The sequence below is a fragment of the Triticum urartu genome, chromosome 5A (genome assembly GCF_056163025.1).
Source record: "Triticum urartu cultivar PI428250 chromosome 5A, HENAU_Tu73, whole genome shotgun sequence".
Lineage (NCBI taxonomy): Eukaryota > Viridiplantae > Streptophyta > Magnoliopsida > Poales > Poaceae > Triticum > Triticum urartu.
Genome location: NC_141877.1, coordinates 435,805,495 through 435,820,574, shown reverse-complemented (window position 1 = coordinate 435,820,574; position 15,080 = coordinate 435,805,495). Strand labels below are relative to the sequence as shown.

The 15,080-nt window shown below is 44.2% G+C and overlaps 1 protein-coding gene and 1 pseudogene across 1 annotated transcript; one reads left to right on the top strand and one right to left on the bottom strand.

The window, feature by feature from the left end:
- Positions 1-5,577: 5,577 nt before the first annotated feature.
- LOC125556137 (uncharacterized) lies at positions 5,578-6,250 on the bottom strand. The gene has a single exon (XM_048718924.2). It carries the CDS (start codon positions 6,100-6,102, stop codon positions 5,824-5,826), a length of 279 nt encoding a protein of 92 aa, XP_048574881.2. The 5' UTR covers positions 6,103-6,250; the 3' UTR covers positions 5,578-5,823.
- Positions 6,251-11,841: 5,591 nt separating this feature from the next.
- Positions 11,842-13,135, top strand: LOC125556136 (uncharacterized; annotated as a pseudogene).
- Positions 13,136-15,080: the final 1,945 nt, after the last annotated feature.

Genomic DNA, 15,080 nt, shown 5'->3' with positions numbered 1-15,080 from the left:
TGGGTGGGTAGGAAGGCATCAACCCCTTCCCACCACTAGGCTATGCCTTAGTCTATTGAAGAGCATATATGTTATAATCATGCAACAAATAAACCAAAGAAAAATTCATACATAGTTTGATCATAAAAGAATAATTCATCACAATGGAAGAAACACACCATAACTTATATCAAATTTATCACAATCATGTAGAGGAGCTCATGTGATCTTTGTATTGAAGAACGTTATAGAGAAGATGTCATATAGCTAATGTTATTGACCCATAGTCCAACGATGACCATTCACAGATGATCATCGAAGCAACAAAGTTGTTGTAGATGACTCGCTATAAAAGCATCATGAATATGACAATCATTACAGATATGTTATAGATGTATCAATCGTCAATAAAAAACAAACTGTTAGTTATTGACCAGAGGGGGTCAATGGAGATTTTTATGGAAGTCTTCGAAGTTGCGGAAGCAATAGTAGTGAGTAGGAATGCAAAACTTAAGCACAACTAAGCTAGACAATGATAGCATGCAAACAAATGAGATAGCAGAATATGTAAAACAAACGCACATACAAGCAGCTGCACTTAAGTATAGCTAGATTGAAAACAAAACAAAGCATGACACATAAAAATACAGAAAGTCTTCAGCCAAAGTGTTCGAGCAGAAAGCAAGCAAAGTCTTCTCTCACGCCAAGTTTATCGCCAATACTCCAAAACCATAAAGAGGGGCACTAGATGCATTTATAGAAAACCTGCTTGCCCAAGGAAGATTCGTATTCTCTCACGCCCCTCTGGTAGGATAACCTCTCAATGACATCATTTTCTTTTCTTTATCCACTTATATTCCTATACCCAAAATACTATGACTAAGGATCATTCCTTCTGTTACCCTAACGTGTCATTTTCCCCTATTCCAAGCAAGGTTACCATGCAATTTTTTTAAGGTTGCACAAACAATTTCCGAAGGAAGTTGCATAAATACAAAAATCATCCATCAACACTTCCATTATCTCGTCAACAAAATCAGCTCATACTACTCTTAAATTGTAAGCATATTCATGTTGCACATTATATAATGTGATGCCATGTTGCTTTGTTGCACATGCTCTCTTTGTGTATGATTTCTTATTTCATTTTAAATTCATGTACTTCAAATATTATTATTGTCTTTCCATACTTGTTGCACATGCTTGTTGTTGCGTGTGCATTCCCCCCCCCCCCAAATCCTTTAAATAACAAAATAACTTGTGAACCATGATTCTAAATGTCAATTTGTTTTCATCGTTGCAATCCTCACGCAAAGATCTTTAAAACTAGATCTCATTTTGATAGGTGACCGACTTTTTTTGGTGATGTTTGTGCCCCCAACTACACTAACAGGTGCTCCCTTCTTGAGCTAACTCGTGCTCCAACCTAGTAATAACATATGCCCCCCCCCCCCCCCCCCCCCACTTTGTGATTGCAACTATAGTAATCTGTGCTTCCAACATGAACTATCCTTGCTCCCACTCAGTACAACCCTGTGCTTCCACCTAGTACAAACTCGTGCTCCGAATATGAAGAACAACTATGCTCCCGTGTGAAGCACATAGTGTGCTCTCGTCATGAACTAAACTGTGCTCACAATGTGAAGCACAAATGGTGTCCCTGCATAAAGCACACTTGTGCTCCACGGAAAAAACTGGGAATAGAAAAATAGGCAAAATATGAAAAACCTTTAAAAAATCTCTACACAAGAAGCATCATGTGCGTGACAAATGGTGACACTCGGATGCGCCGCGTGTAGGGAAAATGCGCTCCTGAGGCTGGGGAAAGTGCACCCGGGCACCATGGATTTGTTGCCTCGTTCGCATAACACGTGTAGTAGGCTAGGCTGCTAAGCAGACTTTGTGCGGGTGTGGCCCAAGCCGGCTAGCATCGCTGCTGATCCACCTGCAAGGCCTACTTGATGCGCGGGAGCTATATCTCTTCTACCACGAGATAGTACACCCTCTCGCAGTACGGGATCGAAAGATGGGCTGGCCAATATGGGTTCCTAGGGCACGGTTTTAGAACCTTCCGCGCTAGCTGTTCTCTTCTTTATATTTTCTGCAAGTATTCTTTGGTTTTTGTTTTATGTGTTTCTTTACCGATTTTATTTGATTTTCAGTTTTTTCGTTACTTGTTATTTGCTAATACTCCCTCAGTTTTTATTTACTCTGCATATTAGAGTTAACCGAAGTCAAACTTCATAAAGTTTGACCAAGTTTATAGAAAACAATACAAATATTTACCATAACAAATCTATACGATGTGAAAGTATATTTAATAATAAATCTAATGTTACTCATTTGTTATTGTATATGTCAAACTTTGTCAAAGTTTACAAAGTTTTACTTTGACTAAAGCTAATATGCGAACTAAATAAAAACGCAGGGAGTACATGTCTACTATTTTCAGTACAAGTTCTACATTTTTTGAATACATTTGGAACATTTTTTTATACACTATCAGGGTTTTTTTCAAATGAATCATGAACAATTATTCAAATACATGTTTTGATTTTTTCAATACACATTTAACTTTTATTAAATCCCTTTTGTACATTTTTATTGATAAGGGGACATTTTTTATAGTACACAAAAATTCTATAAATTCTAACAACATTTTTAAAATGTCATAAACATATTTTTCGAAATGTGTGAACCTGTTTTTAACAACCACATACATTGTTTTGAATGGTTGTACACACTGTCCTAGACCTACGTGAACATTGTTTAAACATTACGTAAAATGTAATGAACATTTTTTTGAATGTTACAAAAGTTTTTTGAATTATGCGTACATATTTTTTTACATTGTATAAACATTTTTTAAGTATCCCAAACAATATTTTGAACACATGAATATTTTTTGAATATCACGATGTTTTTATGGTACAGATATTTTGAAAAATTGCATTAATGCAATTTTAAATATGTGGCGGACAGTGTTCTGAGTTGATATAAATTAATCTTAAAAGTATGCCTATTTAGAATATTTAATATATATCAAAAACCAAGAAACAAAACAAAGAAGAAAACTATTTTTTTTTGAATAATAGAAGAAAACTACTCCCTCCGTTGTTTTATATAAGGTGTATTTATTTTTTGAAAAGTCAACCAAGTGCATGTTTGACCGAGTTTTCAGAAAAATATATCAAAATCCACAATTCAAAATTTATATCATCGCATCCATCATTGAAAGTACCCCCTCTGTAAACTAATACAAGATTATTTACATCACTATTTTAGTGATCTGAATGCCTTTATATTAGTTTACGGAGGGAGTTGACATGCCTACGTGTGTGCGTGCGTGATTATAACTTAGCTCATTTTGGGACGCTTTGCCTCCCGGGAGTGGCTATTTATAACTTGCTGCGATACAGAGCACAACTTTACCTGCGGTACCCCGTAAATGGGCCTGCCTACTCCGCGAAGGAGCACCAACTCCCTAGCACACAGTTTTCTTTTCGTTTTTGATCCTTTCATTTATATTTCCAAAATGCAAACAAACTTTGTATAGATTTTAGAAATGTCCACCACGAATTTCAAAAATGTTAACGTAATTTTAAATTTTTTTTCCAACTTTTAAAAAGTTTTGGTACCATTAAATAGTGTTTCCGACAATTCAGAAAATGTCACAGCCTTTCAAAAAAATGAGCGTCAATTTTTTGAAAAGTGTGTATACAATGTATAAAACATGTTTAAGTAATGCAAAAAATCATTTGTAAAACGAATTACCAACCCAAAAATATGCACGTAATTTTTTTAAAAAAATATCATGGATTTAAAAAATATATACGTGACATTTTTTGAATATGTTTATACAATGTGAAAATATTGTGTAGCATGGAAAAATTCTTTTATATCATTCAAAAAAATAAATGTGACATTTCAAAAAACCACACGTTTGTAAAAATAGTAGTGACATTTTAAAAGAAATATACAATGTACAAAATGTTTTGGTGGTTTTTGAATTATACAATGTAAAGAATTATACATTTTAAAAATAGTAGTAAAAACTAAAAATAATTCTTAACGTTTGTTTGAAAAATATATTGCATGCATAAAAAAATTGGAAAACATGTATTTGAAAAATGTTCAATGTGTACAAATAAATGTGTCCACCTGTATATGAAAAAGAGAGAGAAAAAAACCCAAAGAAAACCATTGAAGAAACGACAATAAATAGGAAACTGAAGGTAAACGAAGAACATGGTGAAAAAACGCCAAAAAAGATAATCAAAGAAAAACAAAGAAACCCGATGAAGAAACGCAGAAAACTGGTCAAAAGAGAATGACAAACGTAAAAAACACACACAGAAAAAGAAGTAAAAGAGAAAGACATAGAAACCATAAAGGAAAGCACAATGAAAAGAAAGAAGAAAAGCAATAAAACCAGACCTATCCAGCGAGTATACTACATAAAAGAGAAAAATCCACCTACAATGACCGAACGAGCAAACACAGCTTTGGTTTTTGAGCATCTGACGGTGAGATGAGGTTAGCAGAGCTCTGCAGTCGAAGATGAATTCATCGACGCTGCAATCTTCCGCACATGGTCGGTAAATACCCGATATCTTCCTATTGTTATTCATAGTGGGTATACATCGTGCAAGGGATTGAAATGATGTATAGTGGGCTACGGAGAGTCTAATATATGAGAATAGAAGGAAATGAGAGCTTTCCTTCCTCCATCTTACATGCATGGTGTGGGCTAGGTCTTCCACGTTCGTGAGTCTCGTCTTGACCTGGAGTTGTCATTGTAATCTTAAGCTTATGTAGTTTACATATCCAATCCGATAAGAAAACCAACCAATCAAACCAATCCAGAAAGAACACGCCAATCAATTAAAGAATGGTGTGAAGTAAATAACTAACAAACTCGTATACTAGGCACTCAAAGACACTTTAGGTCATCAAATCCTCACGAAAATCTTGGCAATAACTCACCACACTTTTTCAAAAGCAGACTTTCGCCCCAAATGGCCGAACAATTCACCACACTTTTTCAAAAGCAGACTTTCGCCCCAAATGGCCGAACAATACAAGGTGTAGAGAAAACTCTTATACAGGTCGTTCAAAGAAAAACTAATACACACAAACAATAACACCAACAAAGCACCGAAAGTGCGCCTGTTGTACCCCCATCCGTTTGTCATCATGAAGTAGCACATGAGTGGCCGAACCACAATAAGAAAAAACCTAAGAACCGATACCTAAGACTATGCCACAAAGTCTCCACCAAATTTTCATCGCAAAGGGGCCAGCTTCCCTCCTCTCTGGACCGAGGAGTGTCACCCCTACCGGTGGACAGAAGAGACCGAAAATTTCATGATATGGGTGTGTCTGCTCTTATTATATGAGAAATAATCATGTCTCATCTAACTCCTACATCATTGAATCTTACGTGAGTATTTGTGCGAATTTTTTTAATCAAATAGTATAGGAGTCGGATGAGATTTTGTTAATTCTCATCTAGATGAGATTTCACAAATAGGTCATAATACAAACGAGTGTTATGTTCATCACAAGTCTCCTCAAAACACAAGCACAACCTCACTGTAACCAAAACACAATCTTAGATGGTCATTTGTACAACCCAAAACGGCGCGTAGTTTACATACTATGAAATCTCAAAAGAACCATCCAACCAATCAAAGGGCCACCAAAGAATGGCGTGAATAGCTAGCGAACTCCTACGGCAGGCACCAACTGCTAGGTGCTAGCTCGGCAGACATATGCTCGCTCTATAGCTGCCTCCCCCAGCTCGATCCTTGTCCGCGCCGCGAATCATCGTGGTCCGGTCAACTAATCCTCCTTCTGGTGGGCGTGGGCGGCCAGGGCCACGGGCGACGACGGCTCCACGATGCCGGCGCGGGGCGAGGGCTCGCCGCCGAGCGGCAGGTCGGAGAGCAGCGCGACCATGCGGCGGGCGCTGTGGGAGCGCGCCGGGGGAGGGCAGAGGGTCTTGGTGGTGGAGAAGACGGAGGAGGACTGGGCGAGGATGAGGTACACCAGCGCCTGCACCAGCACGAACAGCCCCACCTTCAGCAAGGCACCGTGCTGGCTCGCCATCTCCAGCTCCATTCCGACTCCCGAGCTTTGATCACACGGCACCAGCGAATTCACCAAGCAGTTTCTTCCCTGAGTGGATAAGAATGATCCACTCAGAATCTCTCGAGAATATGTTGCTTGTTTGATGTGTTTGTGAGGTCTGGCGGTGTGGGCTACGCGCTTATATAACGGCGAGACGCCGGCTTGACCGCTGCCGGGGTGAGGGTGCAATGCAAAGTTGCTTCGTCGATCGGTCGCCAACTTGGGGTGTGGAGTTTCGGGTGGTTCGGCGAAAGGCAACGCCAGTTCCACGGGGTTGGATGGAAACCGCTCGACCTGCTCCGTGCTCTGCTCACCGCTCACGTGTGCAGAGATTATAATATTATTACTCGAGTCGCTCTCACGGAAGTGCTCTCAAGAAATGTAATATTTGCTTCTATTTTTTGAAAAGATACTATTATTTATATGACGGAGCCTCACTCCTCATATAGCAAATCAGAAGGAAATTCAATTTGGCAATACGTAGGTCATTTTTCCAGATGAGGGTCAACGTATTGATTATTATTGAAGTAATTCCCCACGAGTCCAGTGAGAAAAAAACTTCTGGAATTTGACAAGCAGCGTTAGCTGAATCGAACATGACTGAAAAACCGTATCATTTAGGCATTTACGTTCAGTGAACCTTTGCCTTTTTTAAGCATTTCGCATCTACTATTCATAGCTCAAAAGATTTTGCACAGATCTCACCTACTTTTCTTGCCTCAGAAGAATTGAGGCCCCTCCAGCCGGGTTCAACTTTTATGATATTTCTTCTTTGAAGGCCAGGAAAACAGTCATCCGATATGATTGTTGGCGTTTGTAAATGATACTTTTTTAATGAAAAATGATCCTTATAATTACTTGATGTTTTCATGAACAATATGTAAGCAGTAAAATATTTATAATCAGCATCTCCAATTTACCATTCCCTCATCTCGGGTGCAACTACAGTAGCTTGATCAAACAACATCCTACTGGAAGATAGTCACAAAGTGTGTTTTAAGTAGAAACACAACAATCAAGTATCAGGCAATCTCACTGAATGTGATAGTATAAGGTCAACAATGATGAATAACATGGTATTCTTTAACAATAGGTTTTGCTCTTAGCATGGTAACCACTCCAGCGACCATTGCGCACAACTTCGAACTTTGTGGATCTCTAACATTTGGTAGCCCCATGTAAATTGCATACATGTAATCCGTGTAAATATTTTTTCCAATATGCTTTTAACCTACTATTCTCACTGAAAAGCAAGTTAAGTGAATAAAGTACTGATGGAGATAACTTTGTGAGTTGGTTCATGGTAAGATCATGCCAAGTTTCACAATTATATGAACAACGACTACTCCATCTACAAGATTCTCTATAAGGAGAAAAATCATATTCTTTTTTTTTGCAAAAAAACTTTCAATCTATTCATCTTCAATCATGGTAGTACAACAAACACCGGAAATAATAAAAATTACATCCAGATTCGTAGAACACCTAGCGACGACTACAAGCACTGAAGCGAGCCGAAGGCGCGCCGCCGTCATCGCCCTCCCTCGCCGGAGTTGGGCAAAACTTGTTGTAGTAGACAGTCGGAAAGTTGTCGTGCTAAGGCCCCGTAGGACCAGCGCAGCAGCACAACAACCGCTGCCGATGAAGAGTAGCGTAGATCAGAAGGATCCGACCTGAAAACACATGAACGTAGACGAACTACGACCAGATCCAAGCAAATCCATCAAGGACAGATCCGCCGGGGACATATCTCCACACACCCACCGATGATGCTAGACACACCATCGGGACCGGGGGGGAGGCTAGGCGGGGAGAACCTTATTCTACCTTCAGGGAGCCACCACCGTCTCGTCTTCCTGAGCAGGACACAAACCCTAACAAAACACGAAAAAACAACTGAAAACAGAGCCCCCCCCCTCCCGCCGACAATGGCCGAGATCCACCACGCCACCATGACCCTAAGGCCACCGGAGACGAGGCGGACCGACAGCGACACCGGCGGGAGGCAGGGGAACCCTAGACTTTTCTTGGGGAAGAGGCTATGTTCGGGTCCCGAGCATGTGTCCAGTTGGCTCAGAAAAATTCTATTCTACACATATAGCAAACCTATAGCATACTGTATATCAGTACAAATTAAAGCTTGACATTCCACTTGAATTTATATTTTGTTCAATCCATATACATGGAAGGTAATATTGCATTTACAAATCTGAACTTATAACATTATTAGCAACAAATATTATGTCATACTAAATTAAATAAGCCAACCTCAGCACATGAAATTATGCCCTGGATCATGTTCTACTGAAGAAAAAAACTAAGGCGTATAGATCTGATTCAAGTGGAATAAGGAGGGATCAAACAAACCAATGAATCACAACAATGTCGCATTGCTCTAAGGGAACCCATCAGCCTCCTTCTCGTTGGAGCCGATGAACCCCATTTGGCTATTTCCCTCGCCCCGTCCTCAACATCTTCTATAACATGTCCTATGTCGCCCTTGACGTCTTCTCGGCCACCAACGCTGTCGCAAAGCCATGTTAACCATGTTTTACTTCACGCCTCACGTATCACATGTACTACTACTCAACCATGCATATGAGTGAAGACGGTAGAATTGAACCTTTCTGTGTATTTTTTCTTTGTTTTTAAGGACCCCATATAAATGGACATTTTTTTGACGTCCTTATAAATGGACATTGTTGCTTGTGACCACTGACTGATCACCTAGCCTTTATCCGATTGGAGTACCAAGGCTCTTTTGGTTCAAAAGAATATTGAAAGAAAATATAGGGTTTATTTTTAGGCCGGTCGCTAGGGATGTCGATTCATTAAAAATAGGCTGTCCATTTAATTAATAAAAAAACTAGGCTGAAACCGTCATACCAGCGCACACATGGCAACATTGACTGACTTGGCCATTCACATGAAGATACGAAAACGTTGCAGAGAAGAAACACGAAGTTGAGGTCGTCACCAAGTGTCATCATCATCACTCCTCCACGAGCCAGTGACTCTAGCATCGACTTCCACCAATGGAGTCCTTGTCGGCGAAACGTCAGAACCCATGTCGACCCGTGCCAAACAGACGGGCACAAGTGTAGGTGTCCAGAGAGCTCCGACTAAGAAGACTGTCAAAACCCAGGAAAAATGGGCAGAGCTAGCGCCAACCAACACTTCCTCGAAGACCACTAGCCACTTGTCATCGTCATTGCATATGCATCTCTAAGGCAGCTCTGACTGCGTGACAATATTACAAGACCCAGGAGAGACATGTCAAGCTCGTTGGGAAACAACCGACAATCGAAACCTTGCCGTGACCCTACATTGTCGGTCAGGCACCTACCGACTGCAACGCTGTGAGCATCTAGCGCTTGGAGAGCATGAATGGGATCCAAAGGTCTTCAAGATGCCCAAAGAGTGAAGCGATGATGCCGACACCGTCGCCCGACCTGACCGAGCCTTAGGTTTTCACCTGAAGTACCAGATCCAAGGGTATGCAGGGGGTGGACTCCGTGACGGCGCCTCCAAGGAGGTAAAACGATGTCCACGGACGCCGAACCGGCAAGCTTTCGCTCGGAGCATCGCCCAACACCACACGCCCACACACCACACCTCCGCTAGCCGGCGCACCTCCCACGTAGCCACCGCACTATGACCATGTAGGAGCCACCACAATCCCTGTCACCAGCCACTAATGTCGAATCTGGCATCCCACCGCCACTGCACCACCACGAAGGCCACAAAAGGACGACACACCGCCAGCCAGCGCAAAAACGAGCTCCACAGAGTAGGAAGAGGGGTTGCATCCGCCCCGACTCGCCGGAGATGAATGCCCGGTCGTAGACACGGAGCCCATCGACGAAGCAGACATTACTGCCACTTGCGAGAGACACTACTAGGGTCTACCATGTTGGAGAAGAGCCACCAGGGCGAACCCCAGAGAGCCTACATGCGCCACCGCTGGAGCCGCTGAGCCACGCAGCCAAAAGGGGATCGACCTTCCCCCACCTTGGGCACCTGCCGCCTTATCAGGTCATTGGCCCGCCTTGAGTTGCCGAGCCAGGTAGCCGGAATGGTATCAAACCTCCCCCACCTCGAGCGACTGCCGCCTGACGAGGAGAAGACTACCCCGCCGCCGCCGTCCACCACCCAAGCTTAGCTCGACGGGCTACTCCAGCGACAACAAGGGGAGGGAGGGAGTGGTGGGCCATGGCCCAGTGGTGTTGACTCGGGCAGTTTTAAGATTTGTCATGCTGCTCTGTTAGGTGCTAGGGATGGAAACGTAGGAATATGAAATTTTCATGCGATGCTACTATTCTTGTCTTTGGTTTAAAGGAACGAGAAGAATGAAGCGATTTTTCCTTTAAGGCCTTCTTTGGTTCATAGGATAGAAATTTTATAGGAATAGGAAAATCATAGGAAGTGAGATTACACACATGTCAATTCCTATAGAGAAAGAGATGCCATTTGGTGTATAGGATATGATTTTTTTCATTGAGTCTAGGCTAATGTTTTTCCCCCTCCAAAACATGAAGGATTGATTCCTATCCTTCATAGAAATAGGAATCCATTCCTACAAACCAAAGGGCTTCAATGAAATTTTTCCTTTGCAAATCCTATCCTATATAATTTCTACAAAATTCTACAAACCAAAGGAGGCTTAAACTTATATTCAACCCAGACACGCTGGAATTCTAACATCCAACTAAACCTTTTCTTCTTCAAGTTTCTATGCACGAAGAACGAGAGTAAATTTTTTGTCGCATAATAACAACCTATCTAGCTATAAATTTTCATGTGGTTTGATCGTGGTTATTAGCATTTCTATGTTTTCGTAATTCCCATGAATCAAACACCGAAGTTGACGGAACTCTCATGTCCACAAGTTCTCTATTTTGCACATGCATTCTTGTTCTACCCATGTGTTTTTTTGTTGCCACGTTTTTAGAGTTTTGCAAACCAAAGGAGCACTGAATAGCTTTGTCACTGCTTTGTCAGCTGTTGGATAAGATCGAGCTGACTCGACGGGGGAGTCGGAATCTCTTCCGCTTAGGCGATTAGCTACGTGCTTTAGTTTGAAGACCTTGGGTAAAAGGGCAGCTGGGTTCATCAGCCTTCCTGGGCCCCGTAATCTTGCACCGTATGAGCTGCGAAATACTTCCACTTCCTCCGTTTCTAAATATATATTTTTTTAGATATTTCACTATGGACTATATACGAAATATAATGAGTGATTCTATACTTTAAACTATATCTATATACGTCCGTATATAGTTTGTAGTGAAATCTCGTACGAGGTATCATCAAGCCCATCGGCAGTTCTTTTTTTTTTAAAAGCTGCAATCATATAAACACGCGCTACTCTATCACTTGAAATTCGAGAGGCAGGACCGGTTCCAACTGTTGGGTTTGACCGGCGGCGACACCAAGAGGAGTACTATAGTAGTTTACGACTTTAACGTAGGCTCCCGAGCAATATTATAATGTCCGCACACGTGAGCGGTGAGCGGAGCACGGAGCAGGTCGAGCAGCCAGCGTCCATCCAATTCCAACCCCGTGGGATTGGCGTCGCCTTTCGCCGAACCACCCCAAACGACTGGCCGGCGAAGCATCTTTGCGTTGCACCCTACGTCCCTACCCCAGCCGGCAGCGGTCAAATCGGCGTCTCGTCTCGCCGTTATATAAGTGCGCGCCCCGCGCCTTCAGACCTCACAAACACATCAATCAAGCAAGCAGCGTATTCTTGAGGGATTCTGATCAGTCTCGGCCTCTCAGGGAAAGAAGAGACTGCCTACTGAACTCGCTGGTTTCGTGTGATCTAGAGCTCGGGAGTTACTCTAGCAGAGTATCTCCAACAGCCGCGCTAAACTAGCGCCGCGCCATAAATTAGACCGTTTTAGCGCGTGCGCAACGCGGCGGGTCGCTTCAGCGGGCGCGCAAAAACGGCGCGCGCGTTATAACGGGTTGAGCGCGCGGTTGAAAACACTTACCTGCGCGGCGTATTTCGGGCGCCAGCTACAGCGCGCGGCACACTCGAGCGTTCGCGCCGCACTCTCTCCTCTCCTCGTCCTATGCCCCGCGCGCGCCGGCGCCGGCGCCCTGCCACCCACCCATGGACGCGCACACCGCCCCGCTCACCCCGCTGTACAGCCGCGACCCCCCGTCGCCGCCGCCGGAAACCCTAGCGCGGGAAGCGCTGGCGTCGCCACCGCCGGAGCTCCGCCGAGCGTCGGCCTCGCGCGCAGCCTCTTTTTGCCACCACGGATGACCACGATGCCGGGAGTCGTCTTCGGAAGATGAGGACGAAGACGAAGACGAGGAAGATGAAGATTGATGTGTCTTTCATGTCTTGAACTTTAGTTTGCATTTGAACTTGGTTGGATAAACTTGTGGGCATGATTTTGAACTTGTGGGCATGAACTTTTATCCATCAACTTATTTGTGTCAAATTTCACATGTTCATTTTTGCCCAAAATATCATATATGCAAAATGCCCGGCGAGTCACGCGCGCTGTATTTTTACACTCTGCTGGAGCGGCGTGCGCGCGCTGCATTATAGCGCGGCTGCTGGAGCCAACGCAGGCGGGCGCGCAAAATCAGGCGCAGCGCGCGCGGTAAACAGGTTTTTTACGCGCGGCGCTTAGCGCGGATGTTGGAGATGCTCTTAGTTGGCATGGAGTTGGAGATGGTGAGCCAGCACGGGGCGCTGCTGAAGGTGGGGCTGTTCGTGCTGGTGCAGGCGCTGGTGTACCTCATCCTCGCCCAGCCCTCCTCCGTCTTCTCCATCACCAAGACCCTCGGCCTCCCCTCGACGCGCGCCCTCAGCGCCCGCCGCATGGTCGCGCTGCTCTCCGACCTGCCGCTCGCCCTCGCCCCGCGCCGGCATCACGGAGCCGTCGTCGCCCGTGGCCCTGGCCGCGCACGCCCACCAGAAGAAGGATTAGTTAGTGTTAGCTATCCACACCATTCTTTGATTGTTTGGTTCGTTCTTTGGGACTGTATATATATGTAAACTGAACTACACGACGATGTGGTTTGTGCAGAAGACCACAGTGCGGTCGTGCTTGTGTTGGCTTTGACGAGAGACTTGCATAAGTTTTCTCTAAATAAAAGCTTTCATCAATTCTTGCTCATGCATCTACTTGAAAATAAAACCACAAAATGGACAAGTAGGTAAAACTTGCGCAAATCCGGTTGAAAATTAAAGTTGCTACACACCAGGAAAACCCACCGAAAGGATTATAAAAGCAACTTCAACGCAACGACCCAAACAAACAAGCCATGTCAACCATGTTTCACTTCACGCCTCACGTATCACATGCACTACTACTCAACCATGCATATGAGTGAAGACGGTAAATTTGAACTTTCATCCGTATTTTTTCTTTGGTTTTGAAGGACCCCTTATAAATGGACATTGCCGCTTGTGACCACTGACTGATCATCTAGCCTTTACCTGATTGGAGTGTCAAGGCTCCTTTTTTTCAAAGGAATAGTGAAGGAAAACATAGGATTTAATTTTTAAGTTGGTCCCTAGGGATCTCGATTCATTAAAAAGAGGTTGCCCGGTTAATTAACAGAAACCTAAGCTAAAACCATCACAACAACCCCCACAGGGCAACATTGACCGACCTGGCCACTCACACGAAGATACGAAAACGTCGCAGAGAATAAACACAAAGTCGAGGTTGTCACCAAGTGTTGTCGTCATCACGCCTCCACGAGCGAGTGACTCCCGCATCGGCTTCCACCTATGGAGTCCTTGTCACCGAAACGTGAGAACTCATGTCGATCCATGCCAAACAGCCGACCACAGGTGTGTTGGGTTTCGTAGTAATTTCAAAAAAATTCCTACGCACACGCAAGATCATGGTGATGTATAGCAACGAGAGGGGGAGAGTGTGATCTACGTACCCTTGTAGATCGACAACGGAAGCGTTAACTTGGTTGATGTAGTCGTACGTCTCCACGGCCCGACCGATCAAGCACCGAAACTACGGCACCTCCGAGTTCTAGCACACGTTCAGCTCGATGACGATCCCCGGACTCTGATCAAGCAAAGTGTCGGGGAAGAGTTCCGTCAGCACGACGGCGTGGTGACGATCTTGATGTACTACCGTCGCAGGGCTTCGCCTAAGCACCGCTACAATATTATCAAGGACTATGGTGGAAGGGGGCACCGCACACGGCTAAGAATATGATCACGTGGATCAACTTGTGTCTCTAGGGGTTGCCCCTACCTCCGTATATAAAGGTTCAAGGGAGGGGGGCCGGCCAGCCAGGAGAGGCGCGCCAGGAGGAGTCCTACTCCCTCTGGGAGTAGGACTCCCCCCTTTCCTAGTTGGAATAGGATTCGTGGGGTGGGAAAAGAGAGAGAGAGAGAAGGAGGGGGGCTCCGGCCCCCTCTCTCCTTGTCCTATTCGGACTAGGGGTGGAGGGGCGCGCGGCCCAGCCCTGGCTGCGTCTTCTCTTCTTCCACTAAGGCCCACTAAGGCCCATATACCTCCCGGGGGGTTCCGGTAACCTCCCGGTATTCCGGTAAAATCCCGATTTCACGTGGAACACTTCCGATATCCAAACATAGGCTTCCAATATATCAATCTTTATGTCTCGACCATTTCGAGACTCCTCGTCATGTCCGTGATCACATCCGGGACTCCGAACAACCTTCGGTACATCAAAATGCATAAACTCATAATATAACTGTCATCGTAACCTTAAGCGTGCGGACCCTACGGGTTCGAGAACAATGTAGACATGACCGAGACACGTCTCCGGTCAATAACCAATAGCGGAACCTGGATGCTCATATTGGCTCCTACATATTCTACGAAGATCTTTTATCGGTCAGACCGCATAACAACATACGTTGTTCCCTTTGTCATCGGTATGTTACTTGCCCGAGATTCGATCGTCGGTATCCCATACCTAGTTCAATCTCGTTACCGGCAAGTCTCTTTACTCGT

Excerpts from the sequence above, each read along its gene's own strand:
- LOC125556137 (XM_048718924.2), bottom strand. The coding sequence starts at position 6,102 with ATGGAGCTGGAGATGGCGAGCCAGCACGGTGCCTTGCTGAAGGTGGGG.